The sequence below is a fragment of the Cetorhinus maximus genome, chromosome X, assembly GCF_964194155.1.
Source record: "Cetorhinus maximus chromosome X, sCetMax3.hap1.1, whole genome shotgun sequence".
Taxonomy (NCBI): Eukaryota; Metazoa; Chordata; class Chondrichthyes; order Lamniformes; family Cetorhinidae; genus Cetorhinus; species Cetorhinus maximus.
In genome coordinates this window covers 821,134-845,505 of record NC_135917.1, presented here as the reverse complement: position 1 = coordinate 845,505, position 24,372 = coordinate 821,134, and the positions used below count along the sequence as shown (strand labels likewise).

General features: G+C 40.9%; 1 protein-coding gene across 2 annotated transcripts in view; it reads left to right on the top strand.

The window, feature by feature from the left end:
• Window positions 1-4,718: 4,718 nt before the first annotated feature.
• Window positions 4,719-24,372, top strand: part of sarnp (SAP domain containing ribonucleoprotein) — a 32,431-nt gene continuing 12,777 nt past the window's right edge. The window contains exons 1-9 of one of the 2 annotated variants that reach the window (XM_078534770.1): window positions 4,719-4,884; window positions 5,995-6,094; window positions 8,784-8,830; window positions 10,821-10,897; window positions 11,794-11,845; window positions 17,392-17,465; window positions 19,950-19,975; window positions 21,786-21,811; window positions 22,745-22,813. In XM_078534770.1, the coding sequence (XP_078390896.1) occupies window positions 4,846-4,884; window positions 5,995-6,094; window positions 8,784-8,830; window positions 10,821-10,897; window positions 11,794-11,845; window positions 17,392-17,465; window positions 19,950-19,975; window positions 21,786-21,811; window positions 22,745-22,813 (510 nt within the window). In that variant the 5' untranslated portion in view covers window positions 4,719-4,845. The remainder of the gene's footprint in view (window positions 4,885-5,994; window positions 6,095-8,783; window positions 8,831-10,820; window positions 10,898-11,793; window positions 11,846-17,391; window positions 17,466-19,949; window positions 19,976-21,785; window positions 21,812-22,744; window positions 22,814-24,372) is intronic. The other variant, XM_078534771.1, reaches the window with a different exon arrangement.

The window sequence follows — 24,372 nt, the reverse complement described above, 5'->3', positions numbered from 1 at the left end:
TAGTATTAATTCCTTTGATGGGTCATAGTGTACCAGCAGGCATGACGAGTGTAAAGGCTTCTTGACTTTTATGAAGTCTTCCTCTTGCTGTGCCTTCCAGGACTATCTGTTCTTCTTCTTCAATAATAAGTGTAAAAGGGTTAACACTGTAGATAGATAGGCAAGAATCGACCGTAATATTTTACCATGCCCAACAAAGATTTGAGCTGAGTGACACTGGTAGGACACTGCTTCCTTGGTTGCCCTGACTTTCTCCTCTAATGGATGCAACCCTTGGACATCCATTTGATGACCCAAATATGTGACTTCAGTCGCTGGAAGGTGCACTTTTCTTTTTTCAAATGGACACCAGCCTCCAAAAATCTCTTCAGAACCTCTTGTAGGTTGACCAAATGTTCTGCTTCCGTTGATCCTGTGATCAGGATGTCATCCAGGTACATTATAACTCGGGGAAGTCCTTGTAGTAGGCTTTCCATGGTTCTTTGGAAAATCACACAGGCAGATGACTCACCAAAGGGGTAGGCATGTATATTGGTACAGACCCTTGTGTGTGTTTATGGTGACATAATCTCTTGATGTGTTGTCCAGCTCTAGCTGTTGGTATGCATGGCTCATGTACAGTTTAGTAGTTTTAGTACAGTTTACAAGATCTTCGTCCTGCAAGTTTAGCGTACAGGTCTTCAATCCTTGGGATTGAGTATTTGTCTAATTTAGCAGCCTTGTTCAGTTAATTTGTAATCTCTGCAGATGCAAATGGTTTGATCAGGTTTCATCACAGGGACAAATGGTGATGTCCATTCTGAAAATTGGATTGGCTGGATTATTCCTAGCTTCTCTAAGCAGCACAATTCCGCATCCACCTTCTCCTTTAGGACATAAGGCACAGTTCTTGCCATAAAGAACTGGGGTGTTGCTTCAGAATCCACGTATATTTTAGCTTGTAGGTTTTTTATTTTTCCCAGCTCATCTCGGAATACTCTGCCATACTATTTTTAACAACTCAGGAATTCCTCCTGTTCTGACCAATTGAGTTTATAATTTCTTTCAACCAATCACGGCCCAGGAGGCTAGGTTCTTCACCTGTTACAACAATCACTGGCAGCTGGGCTGTCTGTTGCCTGTAGGATACAGGTACAGAGGCGATGCCTTTCACTTGCATTGCTTCTCCAGTATACATTTTTAGCTGAGCTGTGGTTTGCTCCAAGCTCAATGGCTGGGTACCTTCTCTGAGGTATTTAAAGATGTGTTCTCCCATCACTGTGTTTGATGCTCCTGTGTCAACCTCCATGACTGGAGGCTTTCCATTTACTTGGAGGGTAACGGTGATTGGTTCAGTTTCCCTGGCCTTAAGATTGTATAGGGAATAGATGTCAGTATCAGCAGCTTCTGGTTCATTTATATTGTGCACTTCATTCACCTGGGCCTGCTGTCTGAATGGCTGTATTGATCTTGCCCTGCATTTTTTTAAAAACGTGCCCTGTTTTGTGGCATTCTGCCTCTTTAAATCTGCGGGTTTCTGGTACATGATTACCCCCACATCAGTAACACTGTAATCTCTGGATTACTGGTGAGATGCTTCCAGTATTTCCTATTGTTTTTCGAGCGGTAGGGACTGTGTCCCACTTCACGGGTGCTTCCCTGGTTTTTGCGCCATGGCAGTAGGTTCCTGCCCTAACTGAAGAATGGCGCCACGTTTCACACTCTGCAAAGCCTGTGAATCTCTCTCAGCACTCACTATTGCTAGCGCTATTTCCATGGCGTGCTTCAAATCAATATTAACTTCCGCAAGTAAACGGTGCTGAATGGCGTCATCGTGTACGCTGCAAACCACACGATCTCACAACATGTCGTTCAGAGTGTCACCAAAGTCACAGTGCTCCGTTAACCTTTTTAACTTCATGATGTATGTTGCGATTGACACACCAGGGTCCCTTACAGTCACATGATCCCCATAACAGTAGGAAAGGTTTAACTTACAATTACTACAATCAGCTAAGACAGCTGCCACCACACTTAGAAGACACTAATAGCATTCCAAAAATACTAAATAATCAAGGGGCAAAAGCAGGGGAGGAAATAAATACAATAACTATCACGAGAGAAAAAGTACTAGGGAAACTAATGGGGCTAAAGGCCAATAAGTCACCTGGACCTGATGGGTTGCATCCTAGGATATTAAAGGAAGTAGCTACACAAATAGTGGATGCACTGGTGGTAATCTTCCAAAAATCCTTAGATTCTGGAAAAGTCCCAGAGGATTGGAAAACTGCCAATATAATGCCCTTATTCAAAAAAGGAGGGAGACAAAAAACAGAAACTATAGGCCAGTTAGCTTAACATCCGTCATTGGGAAAATGTTAGAGTCTATTATAAAGGATGTAATAGCAGAGCATTTAGAAATGCATAATATAATCAAGCAGAGTCAGCATGGTTTCATGAAAGGGGAATCATGCCTGACAAATTTATTAGAATTCTTTGAGGAGGTAACAAACAGGATAGAAAAAGGGGTACCACTAGATGTAATATATTTGGATTTCCAAAAGGCGTTTGATAAGGTACCACACATAAGGCTACTTAATAAGATAAGAGCCCATGGTGTTGGGGGTAGTATATTAGTATGGATAGAGGATTGACTAACTAATAGAGGACAGAGAGTTGGGATAAGGGGGCATTTTCAGGATGGCAACCTGTAACTAGTGGAGTGCCACAGGGGTCAGTGCTGGGGCCACAATTATTTACAATATATATTAATGACTTGGATGAGGGAAGTGAATGTACTAACCCTAAGTTTGTGGATGACACAAAAATAGGTGGGAAGGCAAGTGGTGAGGATGACAGTCTACAGAGAGATATAGACAGATTAAGTGAGTGGGCAAAAACTTGGCAGATGGAATATAATGTGGGAAAATGTGAGGTTATGCATTTTGGCAGGAAGAATAGAGGAGCTGAATATTATTTAAATGGAGAAAGACTGCAGAAAGCTACAACACAGAGGGATTTGAAGGTCCTCGTGCATGAATCCCATAAAGGTAACATACAAGTTCAGCAGGTAAAAGGGAAGGCAAATGGAATGTTGGCCTTTATTTCAAAGGGAATGGAGTATAAAAATAGGGAAGTCTTGCTAAAACTATAAAAGCACTAGTTAGACCACACCTAGAATACTGTGAACATTTGTTCCCCTTATCTAAGGAAAGATATACTGGCATTGGAGGCAGTCCAGAGAAGGCTCACTAGGTTGATCCCGGGTGTGGGGAGATTTTCTTATGAGGAAAGGTTGAGTAGGTTGGGCCTGTACTCATTGGAGTTTAGAAGAATGAGAGGCGACCCTATTGAAACATATAAGATTCTTAGGGGTCTTGACAGGGTAGATGCTGAGAGGTTGTTTCCCCTTGTGGGAGAGTCTAGGACCAGAGGGCATAATCTCAGAGTAACGGGGTGTCGACTTAAAACAAAGATGAGGAGGAATTTCTTTTCTCAGAGGGTAGTGAATCTGTGGAATTCTTTACCCCAGAGGGCTGTAGGGGCTGGGTTGTTAAGTATATTCAAGGCTGAGATAGACAGATTTTAAATCAGTAAGGGAATCAAGGGTTATGGGGAAAAGGCAGGAAAGTGGAGTTGAAGATTATCAGATCAGCCATGATCTCATTGAATGGCGGAGCCATTCGATGGGCTGAATGACCTACTTCTGCTCCTACATCTTATGGTCTTACAGTTTATGCATAACACACAATAGTTTCCCAGTGACTTTGTGAGAAAATGCATAGCCTGGTGAGGTACTGAGCCATTAAGACCAGATGGACCCAGGGTTTACTGCAGTCTGTAGTGAGTTGGCTGACCTCAATTAGGGTGGTGGTGGGGACATAATTGGCCTCACTAGCCCTGAGCTATGGAAGGAGGTATCAGCCAGAGTTTCTCCTCCTGATCACTCTCCAGTGGACTGTAATGGAGACTATGTGTTTGGACAGTAGGTGAGGATTGGATTTAGTTTAGCCGAGGTAACTTCCAGAGTCAAATTCCCTGCTGATACTCATGCATTAAGAAATAAGCTGCCACCTTTTATCCAGTCCAAACATGAATGTCTCTGTAAAAACATAGGCAAGTGTTATCACAAAACCAGTTCACTTTTAAGTGTAGACAGGTTTGGACATACACAACCTTTATAAAAAGATGACAAGCATTAACTTATTTGGCCAGCTAGATTTTCCTGTTTCTGAGCTTGCCTGTCCACCATTTTCTGCTCATTAAAATGAATGGGCAAAAAAAAAAAATCATGGGCTGGCAAGTGAAGAAGCAGAAAATTTCAGCCATCCTGTCTGACGTTCATCCTTGAAAATTACCAGGTGACTATCCCTGAAACCAGATTATCTGGTGGTCACCCCCAATGAAGAATAGTCACTTGGTCATGGCAACTGGCAAGCATCACATGGAAGTTGCCACATGACTTATTTGATCACCATTGTATGTCCATAAACAAAGCGAATGATAAAATACAATAGTTAGCATGATTCCATTTTGAAAGGGCAATACATCTTTACATAAATATTTCTGCAGCTAAAAGAAAACAGCTTCAAACTGCTGCCACATTACCAAAATTATGTATAATTTTAAAATTCCAATCCTACTGTTATTTGCTGTTAAATGTTGGGAAAGATTATTATAGGCTTTTGCTCCATTTTCTTTGCCCCATCAATTTATTTATCTATCCCTCCCTTCCCCAGATCTCTGTAGCAACAATAGATTGAACATCCCTCTGCCTTTTACGAGCCAATGGCGGGGCGGCTTGTTGGACAGTGAGTAAGGCGGCTGCCTATTGGACAGGCGGCGAGCGGGGAAGAGTCTGGCAAGATGGCGGACAGAACGGCGGTGGATATCAGCAAATTGAAGGTAAAGGGGGTTGAAGGGATGATGGTACAGGGTGAGTTGTGTCCGTGGTCAAACTGAGGGCTTTATGATTTAGTAACTATCCCACGCTTCAGCTTCTCCGGTCTGATTCCCCCCCTCCCGGGAATTCTTCTCTGGTGACCCGCGGGCTGGGTTTTTTCTCTCTCTCTCCATCCGAAGGTGGGGTTACTTTTTTCTGCTGATCTAAAATTCCCCGAGCCTTTTAAGCAACTTAACTGCGCGGGGAATGTTCCGAGTGCTGCATTGAGAATAAACACATGGCTTCCATAATGACCGAGTGACTGAATGCACCACCCAGGGAAGTCACATGCCACTTAAGAGCAGGAAGCCGTCTTCTGCTCTGTGCCATGTTATTTGGTTTCAGCTTGGTGTACTGTGCACTTCAGATATTTCAAAATGGGATGTCATCCCCTGAACGTGTGAGAGCAAGTGGATAAAACAATAAAAAAACGTTTTCACTTTTGATTTTGTAATTAGGGGAACAACAGCAAAGATGAGTATGTGTAAGCCATTGTAGTTAAAGCACTGCAGTTTTGGGTGCCCCATTTGAAAAAAAATTGAAGCTATAAAGTTGATGTAAATTTAATCAGATACAGGAGATGGGAAATTTATGAAGTGGAACTGAGGTACAGGGGCTATCTTGACTGGAGCAGAGAAATTGAGACACTTTAGAGGATTTTTTTAAATTAAGGGCCCCCAACAGCATAAGTAGAAAAAAGGTTACCATGTGGTTATGGAATTGGTGTGGGTTGTCAATTTTAAAATCCTTAGGGGTGAGTAGAGAAGTTAGAAATTTCTTTAGAGTTGGAGTAAGGCATGCTTAGTTTTGGGAGTGGTTGAGGCAGAGACCATTTGTGAGGGGAAAGCTGGATCAATATTTTAAACAGGGAGAGAGAGGTTTAGGGAGTGGATTAGTTCTGGATTGCTATAGGGAGAAGGGTGCTGGGATGAGTTTTTGATTGATATATGGCTATGGGAAGAGAGCAGAGTAGCTTTTGGATTGACCTAGCCAAGAGCCAGCACAAACATGAATGATTTGCTGCCTTTCCTGTAAACTCCCATGGTTCTGACTCTGTTCTTATTGTGCTTTAGTTGACTGAACTGAGACAAGAATGTGCTTCGAGAGAGCTGGATACTAAAGGAAACAAGCAGGATCTTATCCAGAGACTGCAGGCTTACCTGGAAGAACATGGTAAAATCATGACTGCTATTTAATCCCAAACAATATTTTTTAAATAAATAAAATTAATCTAGTTTGTGATGAATTATGATTTTTTTTTAGTTATTCAAAGTAGGTTGAACTTGAAAACATCATTGAGATCCTATGTTAGACATTACACTGAATTCAAAATCATAAATTGGCCGATCTCTGGATAAAGGGGGATTGTTGTGAGTTACGACAGGTAATTGTCTTGTTGGGGTCAGTTGATCAAAGTACTTGAGTTGCATCCTCCTAGGTTATAATGTTATTTGATTTCCACTTGTGACTATTTTTTGTTGGAATTCTGTCTTAATTTACAGTGGTTTTCTATTCTCATTGTAATTTCAAGCATTATAATTAAATGGTTACTTTTTTCCTTTAACTTTAAAAGGAACATAAGAGCAGGAGTAGGCCATTCAGCCTGTCAAGCCAATTTTACGATTCAGACAGATCGTGGCTGATTAGCTACCTCTACGCCATTTTTCTCCACCATCCCCAAATCCCTTGATATTAATAGAATGTGCCTCGTGCAATGGGTCCTTTCTGGGTCAGGTTTGCTGAACATAAGGGTGTTTGTTCTATTGTAGAATATGTAAATCTACTTCAAGATGTTCCATGGAAGTAGAACAAAGTAAACTATCAAACGAGTGAAAGGCAAATTTAGGACTTCACACTAATGACCAACATTAGAAATGGGCTTTCATTTTGGATCGTGAAGGCAAAAGTTCTGAAATTACTTGTGGGATGCTTTGCCAGGACTTTTAAGTGTTTTAAATGAAAATGCTAAAGCGGGCCAAAAGACTTTCCTGTACTGTGTTTATCTTGTTACGTGTCATTGTACTGTGTGCTGCCAGGGATTTTGGGTTAGATTGCAATTCTTGCAGCCCATCCCTGTTGGAAGTGACCACTTTAGAGGAGTGGGGTTGGGAAAAAATACTTCTGTTTAACCTTCTAGTTTGCTATATGTGGGTTTCTACTGTGTATTTTTTCAGTACATTTATGTAAAATGTTCATTCCAGATTATTGCTAGAGCTGAATTACTGTATTCTCAATTCATGGCTTTTAAAAACTCTGACTATGAGGCATGCTCCTTTTAACTTCATTTGAAAGCAAAATACAGCAGATGCTGAAAATCTGAAATAAAACAGAAAATGCTGGAAACACTCGGGCAGCATTTGTGGAGGGAGAAACAGAGGTAACGTTTCAGGTTGATGATCTTTCATCAGAACTGGTGCTGCCTGAGTATTTCCAGCATTTTCTGTTTTTATTCCTTTTAGCTAAACCCTGTGTGCTCATCAGGTATGTGTTTTTTTTTACATAAAACCTGAATATTGCTCCATTCCAAAAGTGTTTCATTGATTTGGACTATTTTGCCAACTGCCTGTGTGATATCTAGATGTTTAGCTGACAGGCTCTATAACAAAGAATGGAAAGAAATGCTATAAATGCATCAACCCATTGTTTTATTTCAGACCTTGACTGACCTGTGCATTTCTTTTATTGATGATGGCAAACCTGACCAGCTAAGCTAACCGACCATTAAGTAATCTCTCAATCATAAAACATCTAGGGGGTGAATACTTAAAACATTCAAAGTACTTATTTGAAGAATAAACTACTTCTTTAATCAGAAACCTTATTCTGCAGGTTCGATGCATAAACCTAATTGTGCCCTCATTTGTGTGTTTTGCTTTTAAAAGGAACTATGGAATAAATGTTTGTATATAAGTTCAAATTCAGTGACATTGTTATCTTGAGTTATAAATCCACGTTGATCTTTAAAAGGAAACAACTAGTCTGTTAATTTAATAGAGACATCTGATCGAATTGCTGTCCCTTTTTGCTAATCTTCTTAAACTTAATCCTAATCAGCAGATTTTTTTTGTTAAAAAAGCAACAAGCCAGAAAGATTAGAATTAGCTCCACTGTCTTTGAATGTTACTGTTTAAATTGAGTCTTGATATTGGGGTGCCGGTGTTTAAGATTTACTCATTCGATCAGTGTAAAAAAAAAAATTAACATTGCTTCATAATATTAATTTGAGGTGCTTCAGCTTTGTGTTTTTTCTTGCCAGACTGCTTGGGCACTAACTTTTTCCAGGCCATTTGCTCATGCTGTCAACAGGCCTCTTTTCAGTTGACTTTTATTTTATCTAAGTTGGTGGGGGGTGGAAGTAAATCAAAGGGATGTTAAAATTAATTCTTATGGACTGGGGTCCTGATGTTGAACTATATAGCAAGTGCGTTTTAATATACACTTGCATTTAAGGCTGTTCTGTAACTGCACAAGATGTTTTGTGCTCAGTAACACTTCAATGGGCTTGCTTTGAAATGCATTCATTTACAATGTGGTACTTCATGCCAAAAAAATAAATAAATTTGGGTATCCCAGTGATTCATGTTTACCCAGTTGAACCCTGCATATCAGGAGGAACCCAGGTTTCATCTTCAATCTACTGAGTTAGGTGATCTCAGCTAGAGAAAGTTGGGTATTGCAACAGGAGCTGAAAGTATTGGAAGCTCTCAGGTCAGATAGCATCTTTGGAAAGAAGAGAAAAGTTAGAATTTTGAGGGCAATCGTCTTTAGCACCTTCATTGTTAAATCCCAAGTCTTCGCTCCTTTGTTTGCAGTTCCAAACTAGTTGAGGTCCAGCATCAATCCACTCTTATTTCTCTTGCAGCTGAGGAAGAAGTGAATGAAGAGGATGTTCTAGCTGAAGATACAGAGGTAGATTTCTTCACATTACTTTCTAGAATTTTCTTACATTGCCATCAGAAATGTGTTTGTCATCCTTAGCTGGGTTAACATGCTTGCTTCTGAGGTTCTGCCAAAGTCACGCATTTCACTGGCCGCACTCGCAGTGAAGATGGGTGACTTGATATTTCTGCACTTGTGCACGTTGGAATTTCCCATGCTGTGCAGTCTGTTTCATTTTCTTCTATACAAAGCTTATGATTTTCTTAGTTTATTATTTCAATGTGTGAAATTCAGAGAGGCCTTAACAGGGTAGATGTTGAGAGACTATTTCCTTCTGACTGGAGAGTCCAGAACTAGGGGCCACAGTGTCAGGATAAGGGGTTAGTCATTTAGGACTGAGATGAGGAAAAATTTCTTTGCACTGAAGGTTGTGAATCTTTGGAATTCTTGATCCCAAGAGGGCTGTGGATGCTCCGCCGTGGAGTATATTCAAGACTACAATCGATAGATTTTTGGGGATAAGTTGAAGTAGATCAGCCATGATCTCATTGAATGGTGGAGCAGGCTAGAGGGGCCATGTGGCCTAGCCGTGCCCCTATTTATGTTTTTGTGTAACATATGGGTCAGTACCAGGGAATAATGGGTTCCTGGGAAAAATTGCATGGCAGTATCCAAACCCTCACTTGAACCCTGAGGTTACTTGCTCGCTTGAAATTACCTGTCTGAATAATGTACAGTTTTAGTGCTCACAATTGTTTGTTTTTCCATTTGTGCAGACCATGCTGTGGTCATTGCACAATGATTCACTGAAGTTTATAAAGTTTACTTGAATACTGGAAACTTATGGCCAGAAGAGTTTCTCTTTTGTTATGAGAAAGCATTCCTTTTTGAGAATATCTCAGATTTATCTAGGCTCTGCCCATTGGGTAGAGTTGCCTGCTTTAGTTATGAGTCAGTTATGCCACACACAAGTGTCCCAAAGCTTGGAGATAACAAGCTATGTGCTCAGGATAATTTGGTGTTTTAAACGGTTTTTTGAATTGTAATGCAGGATATGCTCAATTAATGTTTCAGAAGTTGTGGATTGTAGAATTTATTTGGGTGAGAAAGTAAGTTGCAGCACTTCAACAACTAGATAAGGCCATAAAAGAACTCCAGTAGTACTGGGCCAGAGCTTATAGAATATAAAAGTCAGTATACTGATATAAAACCATTGTAAGAACGTAGTTTGAAGTACTGTGCAGTTTTGGGCTTCAGTGCCATAGTTGTTGCATCCAATCGGGGATGGGTACAGCACTGATTCATGCAGATGCTGTCCGGTTTCCTTGGAGCAAAGGAGATTACATGGTTATTTGATAGCGATGTTTACCCATGTCAAAGATGGGGATGTGGAAAGAGTGTTGCTAAGTGTTGACCCCAATGCTGGCATTGCTCATTGAAAGAAATCAAAGTACTGGGAACTCCAGGTCAATGATAGTACATCATGTCTGTACCTCAGACTAGGCATTGGAAATAGAATCATAGAATAGTACAGCACAGAAGGAAGCTATTCAGCCCATTGAGTCTGTGCTGGCTCTTTCGAAGAGCCAACAGTTAGGCAGTGCATTCCAAATCCACTCTTTTCACCTGATAGGATACCAGATCCAAATTCAATAGTATCCTTCAAAGAGGAATTGAATAAATACTTGAAGGTGGGGGTTGTGGGGGGTGGGGTGGTTGGGGGGGGGGGGTGGATGCAGAGATTTGGGAAAAGAGTCAGGCGATATGGGGCTAACTATTGCTCTTCGAAAGAGTCAGCGCAGACTCTGGGCTAGATAAAAAGATAGCTTCCTTCTGTGCTGTACTATTTTATGATTCTATGGAAACCAGATTCCTTGTGCTGCAATGAAATTACAACAAATGACCACAAACCTGTGTATTTCAGCAAGTACCTGAGGGGAAGGTATTTTAATAATAGATTCTGTCAAAAGTATAGACACTGCATTTTTGAAAGCATTTGTATTTTTCATTTTATACACAGGAGGAGGAGCAGCAGCAGCAGCAGAAGGTTGAGCCAGAAGTTCAAAGTCAAACTATTGCTGTCAAAGAACCAGAAGAGTAAATATTAACCAATTCCAGTTTATATGATTTTGCACTGTATCTTGCTATCTGTTTCCAGAGAACTGCTACAGTACTGGCTCATAATCAGTACTTGGAAGTGTAGACTTTGATTTTTCAGCCACATGCTGGGAAATTTGTACTTTAACCAGGGCTACTTAACTTTGACTCTGCGCCATATATCGTCAATGAACGTAGCTTTGTGCAAGAACCTGGGTAGCGATGCATTTTTGGCATGTTAAAAGTTAAGTGTCTGCACTCATGGTGCGCCAAAGTGATGGGAAGGTCTGTGGTGTCATGGATGACTCAAGCTGCCAATCCAAGTCAGGAATGATGTTGTAGACATGGGTTAATCATTGAGTATTTAATGTTTAAAGCTGTAATGATGAGCTTAGTATATCAGAGCTTATAGAATTATTTTCCCTTCAGCTGCCCACCACCCTCCAACCAATCTTAATTTTGATCTGAAATGCTGCCTTCCTAGTGAGGATGAGGAGATAAACTGAGCTGTGCACATTGCTCTCAACGTTGGTCTCTATTGGTTGATTAAAAGCAGCTAGTGCAATTGCTCATTCTCTTGCTCTCAAACAAAAACAGTCCCTTATTTTGTGATCTGCTGCTCCTCTATAACAAGCAAAGCCTGTTGAAGCTTTGTTGTGATCAAATGATTATCCAGTGTGGATTTCAAAACTGCATCTTCTGAATGAGAGGCAGTGTTCTATTCCTAGACCCTTACTGTCTTGGCTTGATGAATAACATTTCTGGACATGATGCAAGTCCGTTTTTCATTTCCTAACTCAATTATGAAACAGTTTTTGGCGCTCGTTAACTATTTAAACTGAGCTTAAGATGATCAGCTCCTTCCATCATAAATTCTAAAAGTATTTCTTTTTCAGAACTGCAGCAAAGAAGCTGGTTAAAATAATGGCACCAATGACAGAGAGTGAGGTAGGTATCGGCAGACTTCTGCAAAATAACCCTGATCCAGCATTTTACTGTACCAATAGTCATCTTTATAAACAAACTTAACTACTTGTAAGCAGATTGTTAGTGTTCTGTAGACACCTGACTGCAACTGATAGAATCTTAACTGATAAACCATTCAACATCATCTGTTAAATGGTTTGATCTTTTAGATGTTCAATTGCTTGATGTACAGGATTTCCCACGAGTTTTGTATTCTACATTCAGCAAATTATATTAAATGTATGATCAAACTAATCCTAGTATCTCTCTTGCACAATAATGTACTTTTTCTTGGTCTTCTCCCTTTTCTGTTCAATAGGACGTGCACCTCTGATAGCTGAAGGTGGTTAATACTTAAAGTCTCTGCAGCTTATAGCAGGCATGTTCGAATGAATGTGATTTGCCCATTATACGTAATGGCTGATATAATGCGTGCAGTTTGGGCTGTCTTAGTGGCCCAGTACCTCTGGGCTTACTGCTCATATGTGACAACCAGTCAGCATGACCCCGGTTCTCTCCTTCATTCACCTGTAGTGTACCCAGTGTCCTGCCAGCACAATTCAATTATGCAGTGTATGTAGAATTCATCTTATTGAATTCTTTAATTGTTTACTTTGTTCATCATTAAAGCTGATTAGAAGATATTGACGCTGGCTGCAGAGTACAAAAGCGCCAAAAGCTGGCTGCTGCCGCCGGCAGGTTGTCAGAGCGCCAAAAGCTGGCTGCCAGTGGCAGATTGTCGGAGCACCAAAAGCTTGCCAGCAGCGGCGGATTGTCAGCGCCAAAAGCTTGCCGGCAGTGGCGGATTGTCGGAGCACCAAAAGCTTGCCAGCAGCGGCGGATTGTCAGCGCCAAAAGCTTGCCGGCAGCGGCGGATTGTCAGCGCCAAAAGCTTGCCGGCAGCAGCGGATTGTCAGCGCCAAAAGCTTGCCAGCAGCGGCGGATTGTCAGCGCCAAAAGCTTGCTGGCAGCGGCGGATTGTCAGCGCCAAAAGCTTGCCAGCAGCGGCGGATTGTCAGCGCCAAAAGCTTGCCGGCAGCGGTGGATTGTCAGCGCCAAAAGCTTGCCGGCAGCGGCGGATTGTCAGCGCCAAAAGCTTGCCGGCAGCGGCGGATTGTCGGCGCCAAAAGCTTGCTGGCAGCGGCGGATTGTCGGAGTGCCAAAAGCTTGCCGGCAGCGGCGGATTGTCGGAGCGCCAAAAGCGGGCAAGCAGCGGCGGCGGATTGTCGGAGCGCCAAAAGCGGGCAAGCAGCGGCGGTGGATTGCCGGAGCGCCAAAAGCTTGCCGGCAGCGGCGGATTGCCGGAGCGCCAAAAGCTTGCCGGCAGTGGCGGATTGCCGGAGCGCCAAAAGCTTGCTGGCAGCGGCGGAATGCCGGAGCGCCAAAAGCTTGCCGGCAACGGCGGAATGCCGGAGCGCCAAAAGCTTGCCGGCAGCGGCGGATTGTCTGAGCGCCAAAAGCTTGCCGGCAGCGGCAGATTGTCGGAGCACCAAAAGCTTGCCGGCAGCGGCGGATTGTCGGAGCGCCAAAAAGTGGGCTGGCAACGGCGGATTGTCGGAGCGCCAAAAAGTGGGCCGGCAACGGCGGATTGTCGGAGCGCCAAAAAGCTGGCAGGTGGCGGATTGCCGGAGCGCCAAAAGCGGGCAAGCAGCGGCAGCGGATTGTCGGAGCGCCAAAAAGTGGGCCGGCAGCAGTGGTGGATTGTCGGAGCGTCGAAAGCTTCTGATAATACGTTGCCTGATTTGCCCTTCAGTTTTTGCTTAGCTCTGCTTCTCCCAATGAGCTGTTTAAAAGTGAATATAAATATATTTGTACCAACATGTCAGTTTTGTCATTTGTACTTGTACAACATCACAGTCGAGCAAGCACAGCTGTTTCTGCCCGAAGGAAATGATGCATTTGAGAGGCTATAAACTTTGAAATTGATATTTATCCAAATAGATAATGGTTATCACATTTTGTTTGATGACACTGTCCGTTTTAAATTTGGTCTTTTTTTTCTACCACTTGCGGCTGCACCAGGTTTTCACCAGTAATTCTCATGGGGCCCCACCTGAGACTTGCTGCTCATTGAAAAATGAAAGTATAGAGTCCTGAGGTGGGATGCAAGTTTTGGGTGTTAACCTTGAACATTCTCTTGGGCACAGTAATGCTAATCAGCCCTGTAAATGACAGAGTCTTGGACTTAAGGTTGTGACTGTACTGTCCTGTAACTAATTATAAGATTGTATAACCCCAAGGGTGTAACAGTAGGACTCTCTTGTGATCTGAACAGGGATTTGTCTTTCTCCTGTGTGTGGCCTCCAATCTTTTTGAAGACAGACTGTGTTAGTACTTGGTGAGAGCAGACCAGCTACAAATGGTTAAATTGCTTTGTTTCACAGCAAGTGAACTCAGCGACAAGTATGATCAGACTCACTTAGTTCAATCAGTATAATTCGCCTCTAGTAATACTAAATAATGAGCACATTATGCAAGTGGGTTGTCTTTGCTTGACTTGAGAAAAACAACATCTTGCACCCTAGCCTCCTGAATTGAGCGAAAGCTTGCTCTCTCTGCTTTAAGAACATGGCCGTCAGTGAGTGGTTTTCTCTCTTCCCTACCGAACACCCAGGACTAGGGACTTTCCAATATAATGGGTGTGCGGTGTTGCTCAATTACTGAAATGTGCTAATGTGTTCTGTATTTGAGGGACAACTTCAAGACAGCCTATTAGTATTTTTGCTATCCGTTGTCATGTCTTCCTTAAACTTGTGTGAATGCACTTTGCTTTGAAAAAAACAAATGTAACTCTGGGAGAAAATTAGTGTAAAATCCCAAAATGTGGCTGGTGTATTGATGCATGTTGGGGATGTGCCTTTAAGCAAGCTGTGGGCTGATTTGACTTTTTGAATGACCAAACACTGAAGAACAACAAATAGTTGGATAAAATTACTATTTTGCTTGTTTTCCAAATGTTCCATTAAAAGGGGAGTGTATCCATGTATGTTGCTTCTTTAAGAAGCAATGTGTGTTCTCCAAATGTTTGGAATGCCTGGAGAATGATGCAACACAAGGGGATGCCATTGTGCCTATGCCAGCTCTTTGGGATTAATTGGATAGCTTTACCATAAATCCTGTGTTTAACCTTCAAGTATTTACCCAAATCTTTTGAATGTGACCATTGAATCTGCTTCCCCCACTCTTTCAGGAAGTGCATTCCCGATCACCACAACTTGGTGTTTTTTTAAATCTTGTCACCTCAAGCTCTTTTGCCAATCACCTTTAAATCTATGCAATCACCTTCTGTATCAAAACCATCCATAATTTTGAACACTCCTATCAAATCCTCTCTTAGCCTCCTTTGCTCTAAGGAGAAGGGCTCCAGCTTCTCCAGTGTAACAGACGTTTCTTATCCCTGATGCCATTCTAATAAATTTCCTCTGCGCTTTCTTCAAGGCCTTGATATCCTGAAGTGTGATGGCCAGAATTGAACACGGTACTCCAAATGAGACCTGACCAATGTTTTATAAAGTTTTAGCATAACTTGCTTTTGTACTCTTTTTTTATTTTTAAAAATGCCATATGGGATTCTTGGCTTTAATAACAGCCTTTTCGGCTTGTCCTCTCACCCTTAACAGGTTTGTGTACAAGCACCCCATAGATCTCTTTCTGCACCCTTTTTAAAATTGTATGATTTATTCATTATTACCTCTTCTCATCCTTCCTACCAAAATGTATCCCTTCACAGTTCTGTGTTAAATCTGCCCTTTTTATCAGTCTTTGTATCTTTCTCATTGTTTACTACATTTTTGCATTTCGTATTACTTGTAAACTTTGAAATTATGTCCTGTATGCCCAAGTCCAGGACATTTAATATGAGAGCAATGGTCCTAATACCAATCCCTGGGGAACACCACTGTATATTTTCCTTCAGTCTGAAAAATGACCATTTGCCACTCTTGTAGCCAATTTGTATTCCTCAGATGCAATGAAACATTAGCCCAGGACTAGAGAAATGTTTTAAGAGATTATTTTTAATTGAAATATGTAAATTGTATAAATGGCAACTTGATATTCTATTCTTTTGGAAACATTTGAACAGAAAGATAACATTGAGGTTGTGACATTCTCCCCATTCACCAATCTAAAGTGGCATTGACACCAGCTATTCCGCAGGCTAGGTAATCCCATATTTCTGGCTGAACTCAATACTCAATGAGAAGCCTGATTAGATAAAATGAAAGAAAGCACTTGACTACATTAGTGAATTTTAAGAGTGAAATGTTCTGTTACGAGACCAGTCATTGGTTTGAGAAGTACAGAAATGAGGGTGTAATTCTCTTTGCCTATGCTTGTTACTTATGACCAGTAAAAGTTAATTAGAAACGTATGAAGGTAAATGTAGTAACAGAAGTGGAGATATTCTTGACCAACACCTAACTTTGGACAATGCTAGATCTAAATAAGCTGTAACTTGACTCTCTTGTTTGATCCTATCAGTGAGTGCTTTAAATACTGTTTTGAGAATGATGCATATAATGCCCTGTAATATGTTACCTTGCAAAGGCCAATCGTACTTCACTGCTATTCATTGACATGGTAAGAAGAGCATTTTGCATCATAAATGCTGATTGTCCACAAATGGTTCAGGGCTGATGGCAGTCTTTAGTTAAATTGGTGCTGTAATGTTCTGTGCTATGGAGTGATAGGATGTGGTTTTGTACTCAGTCTTGAGTTGTTTTTATATTTGAAATGTAGCTGATAGGTGATGTGCAAAGATCTTTACTAAGCTGTTAAATATAAGTTTTGTTTTACTTCTGAGGAGCTCATGTGGGCTTTGCAAGGTGATGCAGTGGGATGCTGGGTGAAAATATAAGTGGGGAAAGCGGCACCAAGTGGCCAGGAAACACCACTCTTGGCAATGTAAAAATGTCTTTAGCTATTGCTTTATGGGAAAGTACAGTGCAGAGCAAAGTCCAAGTATTTGCCCATGTCCAGAAAGGGAAATAAGGCTGTGGCTGATGTTCTCCAGAGGAAATTGGAAGAGGCTTGCTTGCTGATTCTCTTGGTCAGACAATGGCGTATGGTACAGAAGGCCATGGAGGGGAGAGAAAAAGCTTTAAAACATCAAAAAAAAATCTTCATTTGCAACTAAATTTTGTGTGGGTTAGGGAAGGAGAATGAGGAAAATAAGGACTTAAAATTTGAGCACTGATATTGACCTGTCTTAACCTAATGCTGCACTTCTGTTTAATCTGTTTAAATGTTGCAGTATTTGAGGATTATTATCCTTGCCCTTATTTTCTCCCACCTTTTTGAGGCTAGTGACTCTTGTTGGGGTACATCCTGGCACCTATGTATCCTGTTCCTTCCACTGTCTTGGCTAAGTTTTTAACTCAGCATATACTGGGAGGTCAAACCCAGGACGTAGATGTGTATCTCATACATCTGCTGTTAGGGAATTTCATGTGATTTAATTTTTTAAGATCAGGCAATGATTCAGTATGTTGCATGAATTTGATGTCACTCTCTTTATTTCTCTACAGAGGCTAAAGAAAAGAGCAGAACGGTTCAATGTACCAGGGACAGCAGAGAGTAAGAAAGCTGCTCGTGCTGCACGGTAAATTATTGAACAGAGTTGGAAATGACACTCAATGTAAACTTGCTGTCAAACCTTAAATTCTGTCTCAGTGCGGTATGCGTTTTATTTGGGGGGTGGGGGTGAAATTAATTTTTCAGGCAAATAGAGTTGAGCTGTCATGCTTTGTATGTTAATACAAAGATCATGGTGTTAGGAGCTTTTATATTGACATTATAACGTAAAAACAGGTCAGCTGGCCTAACCAGTCTTTGACAGTATTTAACCTCCAACAGAGCAATTATCCTAAACACGTGCATTCAATGTTACTCTCTCCCTTTAACCTCCTTTCCTTCAATCAGCTATTTAAGCGATTCTTAAATGTTGACATGGACTTTATTTCTGTTGTTAATTCCAGCACTGCACTCCACAGCCTCACATAGCATATTTAATTATAATTTGCATAAACAGAAATGTACAAATGCATATGTTACCTAGACAATAGACCAATTTTTAAAAAAATTAAAGGAATTGTTACGATTCAGAAGGCTTTGGTTATTGCTATGGTTAACACAGGGTCAGTTGATATCAGCTTATTTATCCACAAAGGGAGTCACTATTAAATTTTGTTCAGTGTAAAGGCACTTTATAAAAGGAGTTCTGGACAATATTCAAGGGTTGAAACACACAATTGGTGTACGAAATAAGATTGGATGTTGGAAGAAATGTAATTTTTTATTTCTTTGCACACAACCAGGCAAGGAAGGTCAGTGATTTACCTATTGGGGAAGCTGTCCTTGATATAATTTCTTCTCATTTAAATATGTTTTGTGAGGGTTTATTTCTTCAGTTATAAAACTGCTCCACTATTTGCATTTCTGATTTATTTTTATCCCAAGTTTTTGCATTTGCCTGATCACACCAGCCTACAGGTACAGTAATCCCAGTTGGAGGATATAGTGCACCCCCTCCAAGAACAATATAAGTTTACCAGAATGATACGTGGACTCCATGGTAAATTTCAAGGAGAGTTTACACAAACTAGTGTTAATTCCAATAATTGTATATAAGGGAAGAATGAGTCTGAAGCTGGTCTTGTACCTCAAGCAGGTTTATTCTTCAACCAGCTCAACAGATTGACAGACTCCCAGTTCCTTTTCCACCCCTCCCCAGATTTACAGCTGTACCCATTTATGGGCGAGCCAATGCCCATCACCGGTTTGAATAATGCAATTGTCTGAACAATATAATTGCCAGTTAACAAGATGATTGTTATTGAACCGTGACAATGTAATTGCTGATGCATTGACAACTAGGACCTTGTTCCCTGGAATTTAGAAGATTAAGGGGTGATTTTTTATCAAAGTTTTCAAGATATCAAGGGGGATAGATAGTGAATCTATTTCCACTGGTTGGAAAGTCTAGGACGAAGGGGCATAGTCTTAAAAGTTAGCGCTAGACTGTTTAGGGGTGAAATAAGAGAACACCTCTTCACAGAATGGTAGAAGTTTGAAACTCCTTTGCAAATAGCAATTGATGCTAGATCAATTCGTTTTGAGTCTTGAGGGTTTTGTTAGCTAAAGGTATTGAGGGATATGAGGCAAAGGTGGATATATGGAGTTAGGTCACTGATTAACCATGAAATCATTGAATGGTTGAATAGGATTGAAGGGCTGGATGGCCATCTCCTTGTATTGTATCCTAGTGGAAAGAAAATCAATTCCTGAATGCTGTCCAATGACTGCTGGAAGTTTTATGTATGGATGTTTTGATGTAAACTCGGTCTATCTCAAATGTGAGAGGGGAGAAAATAGCAGAGCGGAGGAGAAAATGGTTTCCAAACTTTAGGTGTGGATTAACTGCAGTCAAGCATGAAGTGCTGTCTTTATGGTGTAAACTGTTTGAACTATATAGTTCACATGGTGAACACTGACTGCTCTAATAACAACTGTCAGCAAACCGATCCAAAATTGAGTCCAATTCACAGGCAGCCGAATGACCTTAACTAAGATAAAAGCAAAAAACTGCGGATGCTGGAAATCCAAAACAAAAACACCTGGAAAAACTGTTGAAGAGTCATACGGACTCAAAACATTAACTGTGTTCCTCTCCGCAGATGCTGAATGACCTTAACTGTTGAGTTAAACTGCTGAGGCATGCATCTGGTGTTCCATTCTGGCAGTCATATATTTTGCCCTTAAGCTTCTGCAATTCATGTTCTTGAAGTTGTTTTTCTTAAATCTTTAATTGGCTGAGAAATAAAAATACTGGTGATTACAAATCAATTCTGAGCTTCGTTCTTTCCACTCTTCGACCTTGTTCAAGTATCTGTATTAAATCCTGTCCAGAAGGTGGCAGTATTGATGCAGTAATCGGCTACCATTTTTTTTAAAAAATGGCTCTAATGGCACTCTGGAACAAGCTAAGTCCAAGAGTAAGTTGTTAGTGGTCTGTGCTGCAGTGCTGTTTCAGATTTTTATATAGATTTTCAAAGACACTAACAGTTTATTATTCTTTCCAAAATAGGTTTGGATTGCCTGTTGCAACAAAAGGTAAGAACAAAATTATCCTTGTGTTTGATCCAGCATTGTTCTCAATATTATAGATTTTAAAAGATCTAAACTGAGAAAGAAAAGGAGGTGTACCAATATCATCCCATTCCACGCATCTGTATATTCTACCACTCTATGATCAATTGTTACAAGTGTACTTGAAAATTGAGTTAACTGTGATTCTGGAACAGATGGGGTGATAAGAGCACTGTACACATGTGTTTTTCTCTTTCCCATATCTCCCTTTTTGTGTATCTCCAACAAAAATAAATTTTTTTCAATAAATATCATTTTTAAAACCTGTTCTTGGAATAAAGGCTCTATTCCACTTCCCTTCACCAACCTCCACCACCGCCCTTATTTCAAAAGCCAGTTCTTTTGCTCGAGAGTCATGTTATTATTTCAGATGTTGAGGATAAGCCAGTAACCTGCAAGAGATATTTTGTCCTGATCTTTTTAAAATGCTATTCTTGAATCTCTCTCTTCCCCTCCTTAACCATGTACAAGGCTGCCTGACTTCCCACAGCCCTCGAGTTCCTGGCCTGACCAGGGTGGGGCAGTCCTCAACACAGGCCAGAGTTATTATACACAGTGAATGTGAATCTGAAGTGAAGGGTGCATGCATACCTCTAGGTGGCTGTACTTGAATTAATTCCATTACTATTGCACTTCATCCGTACCCAAAATATATTTAGTGGTGATGGTGACTAATAGTCTTGGGTTGCTAGGTTAAAGAATCCCATTTCAGTTTAGGTTCCACGAGGGCCACATGGCTCTTGACCTCATTACAGCCTTGGTCCAAGCATTGACAAAAGAGCTGAATTCAAGAAGTGAGGTGGGAGTGACTGTCCTTGACATTGGGGCAGAATTTGACTGACTGGCATGAAGCAGCCCTAGTAAAGTCAAAGTCATTAGGAATCAGGGAAAACGCTCCACTGGTTGGAGTCCTACCTAGCAAAAAGGAAAATGGCTGTAGGAGGCCAATCATCTCAGCCCCAGGACATTGTTGCAGGCTTTCTTTAAGATAGTATCCTAGACCCAAATATCCTCAGCTGCTTCATCAGTGACCAACCCTCCATCATAACCATAATTTTTTTCACTCCCTTCATCACTGATGCACTGTGGCAGCAGTGTATACCATAGATAAAAGAATGGCAACTTGCCAAGCCTCCTTTGACAGCACCTTTCAAACCCATGACCTTCATCACCTAAATTAGAAGGACAAGGGTAGCTGATGCATGGGAACATCACTGCCTGCAAGTTCCCTTCCAAGTAGTGCACCATCCTGACTTGAAGTTATATCACTATTCCTTTGCTGAGTCAAAAACCTGGAATACCTTCCTAACAGCACTGTGGATGTACCCACACCACACAGACTGCAGCGGTTCAAGAAGGCGGCTCACTACCACCTTCTCGAAGGCAATTAGGGATGGGCAACTAATGCTGGCCTAGCCAGCAATGCTCACGTCCCATGAAAGAGTTAAAAAAAAATGTACGTCAAGAGATATACTGACTTTGTGCCAATCAAGAAAAAATGGGCAGTAACTTTGTCAGTAACCTCTAAAGTTCATTATTCTATGAAGTCTTTATTGTCTTGAGGTACTTGTGTCATACTACTCTGCATTGTTACATTTTTATATCTAATATCCCAGGAGACCAAATTTGTATTGTGTAATGGTCAGTCCCAATGCTGTACATGTGTATATATACAGTGACATAGATCCCTATTTCCAATATTTGATGTCTTTAGTATTCCTGTACTTTGAACTGTTAACCAGGCTGAGAGTGAACTGCATTCTTTCTAACACAGGCACTCCTGGGACTATTAAAACTATGGTAAGTTGTTTCTTTTTAAATAAACTAAGTATCATCCACCCACTCTTTGCCTGGCTATCTAATCGTAATTTGAGTGACTATTGCCAACATTTTGTTTTTCTAAACTTGTATGTGTTTCACATGGAATCCAACACAGTCGTGAGTGAAGTCCATTTGTTTGTAAAATAATGTGACAGTGCTTTAGAGTTTCAGGATGTGCGTTGTCCGTTGTTTAAAATGACTTCCAATTGGAATACCTTCCAATCTGTGCATTAGAAATGGATTCAGTCATATGCAATGATGCAAATTCCAACCTAAATTGGGCCCTCAAACTTGATGTATGAGTAAAGGTATTTGGTGGAAAAAAAATAAGTGCTTCAAGTAGGTTCTTGACATATCTATGTTTAAAATCAGGTTGACAAAGTCTCTCTTTTAAAATTTTTGTCCTCGTTTCCAAATAGGCCTCGCCCTATCTCTAACTTCTGATGGTGTCAGATTTTGTTAATGCTTCTGTGAAGTGCCTTGGGAGGTTTTACTACTTTAGCTCTATATAAAAGCATGTTATCTCCACACTGGTTCTGACCTCTTGCACGTCCCAACTTTTAAACCGCCCGCCCCCACTATTGGCGGTAGTGCCGTCAGCTGCCTGGGCGCTAAGTTCTGGAATTCTCTCCCTGAACCCCTCTGTCTCTGTCCCCCTCCCCTTATAAGATGCTCTTTAAAACCTACCTCTTTGACCAAGCTTTTAGAGTCGTGGTCTAACATCTAATGTGGCTTGGTGTTAAATTTTGTTAAATAACTCTCCTGTGAAGCACCTTGGGGCATTTTACTATGTTAAAGGTGGTGTGTATGAATGAAAGTTGCTCTGACCATATCACCAGAGAGAAATAATTAGTTTGACTGCAATCTATTAAATTTAATCAAATATTCTGAAGGCTTACTCTTAAATTTCAGATCAGTGCTGAAAAATTGAGAGAGAGAGCTGAAAGGTTTGGTATGAATGTATCATCACTTTCAAAAAAGGTAAAAGTTATTTGTTTCCAAGCGCAAACTTTTTTTTTGTTTTAGTCAACACTTGTTATGCTTTTTTGGCGGGGGGGTGATAATTTTTGAGGCTGGCATAAAAATCAAAACAAGTATAATTATTCAACTTGATCTACAACATCTGTGCTTTTCTCCTACCTTGCTGTTTTATTATGAGGGACTTTCTGACAAGGGAAGAAGTAGAGGATGCCCTTGGTTAATTTGAATGCTGTATCCAATGACCAAGGCCTTGAATGATACGTTCACTGGATCAGAAATATGTTGTTTGTCTTCACGGTTGAAGACACAAATTACATTCCAGAAATGGAGGGTAACCAAGGTGTGGAATACTTTAAGATAATGAATATCAGCCAAGATAAAGTATTGGAGAAACTTACAGGTCTAAAAGCTGACAAATCCCAGGACCTGATGGCCTAGATCCTAGGGTTCTAAAAGAGAGAGCTGCTGAGATAGTGAATGCTCTGGTTATGATTCTCCAAAATTCCCTAGATTTTAGAACTGTCCCAGTGGATTGGAAGTTAGCAAGTATAACACTGCTACTCAAGAAAAGAGGGAGAGAAAAAGTGCTGAACCACAGACCAGGTAGCCTGACATGTCATCAAGGAAATGCTGGAATCTATTACTAAGGGAGTCTTACCAATGCACTTAGAAAATATAGTATGGTTCATCAGCAGAGTTAGCATGATTTTGTGAAAGGGCAATAGTGTTTGACAATTTTTTTTTTGATGATGCAACTGGTAAGGCAGATAAAGGTGAGCTGGTAGATGTTGTATACCTGGATTTCAAAAAGGCATTTGATAAGGTGCCACATAAAAGGCTGATACGCAAGATAAGGACTCGTGCAGTTTGTGGCAATATTAACATGGATAGAGGATTGGTTAATGGATAGGAACCAGAACAGGAGTAAATGGGGCATTTTCAAGTAGGCAGGTTTGACGCGGGTGCCACAAGGATCATTGCTGGGGCCTCAGCTATTCGCAATCGATATTAATGACATGGACGAAAAGACTGAGCATGTATCTTAAGTTTGCTGACGATACAAAGCCAGGTGAGTATGTAAATTGTGAGGATGACACAGAGACAAGTTAAGTGAGTGGGAAACAGGGAGGCAGATGGAGTATAATGTGGGGAGGTGTGAGGTTATTCCCTTTGGTAGTAACAGGAAAGCAGAATTTTTTAAAAAGGCGCAAAACTTTTAAATGCTGATGTATGAATGCACCAAATCTCTGAATAAGGAACACAGTCAGCCTACAGGTACCGCAAGCAATTAGGAAAGCTAATGGCATGTTGGCTTTTATTGCTAGGGGATTAGAGTACAAGAAGGAGGAAGTCTTGCTACAATTGTACAGGGCTTTGGTGAGACCACATCTGGAGTAGTGTGTGCAGTTTTGGTCTCAATATCTAAGGAAGGATATACTTGCCTTGGAGGCTGGACAATGAAGGTTCACTCGATTGGTTCCTGGAATGAGAGTTTCCCTATGATGAGAGGCTGCTAAATTTGACCTATACTCTCGAGTTTCGAAGGATGAGAGGTGATC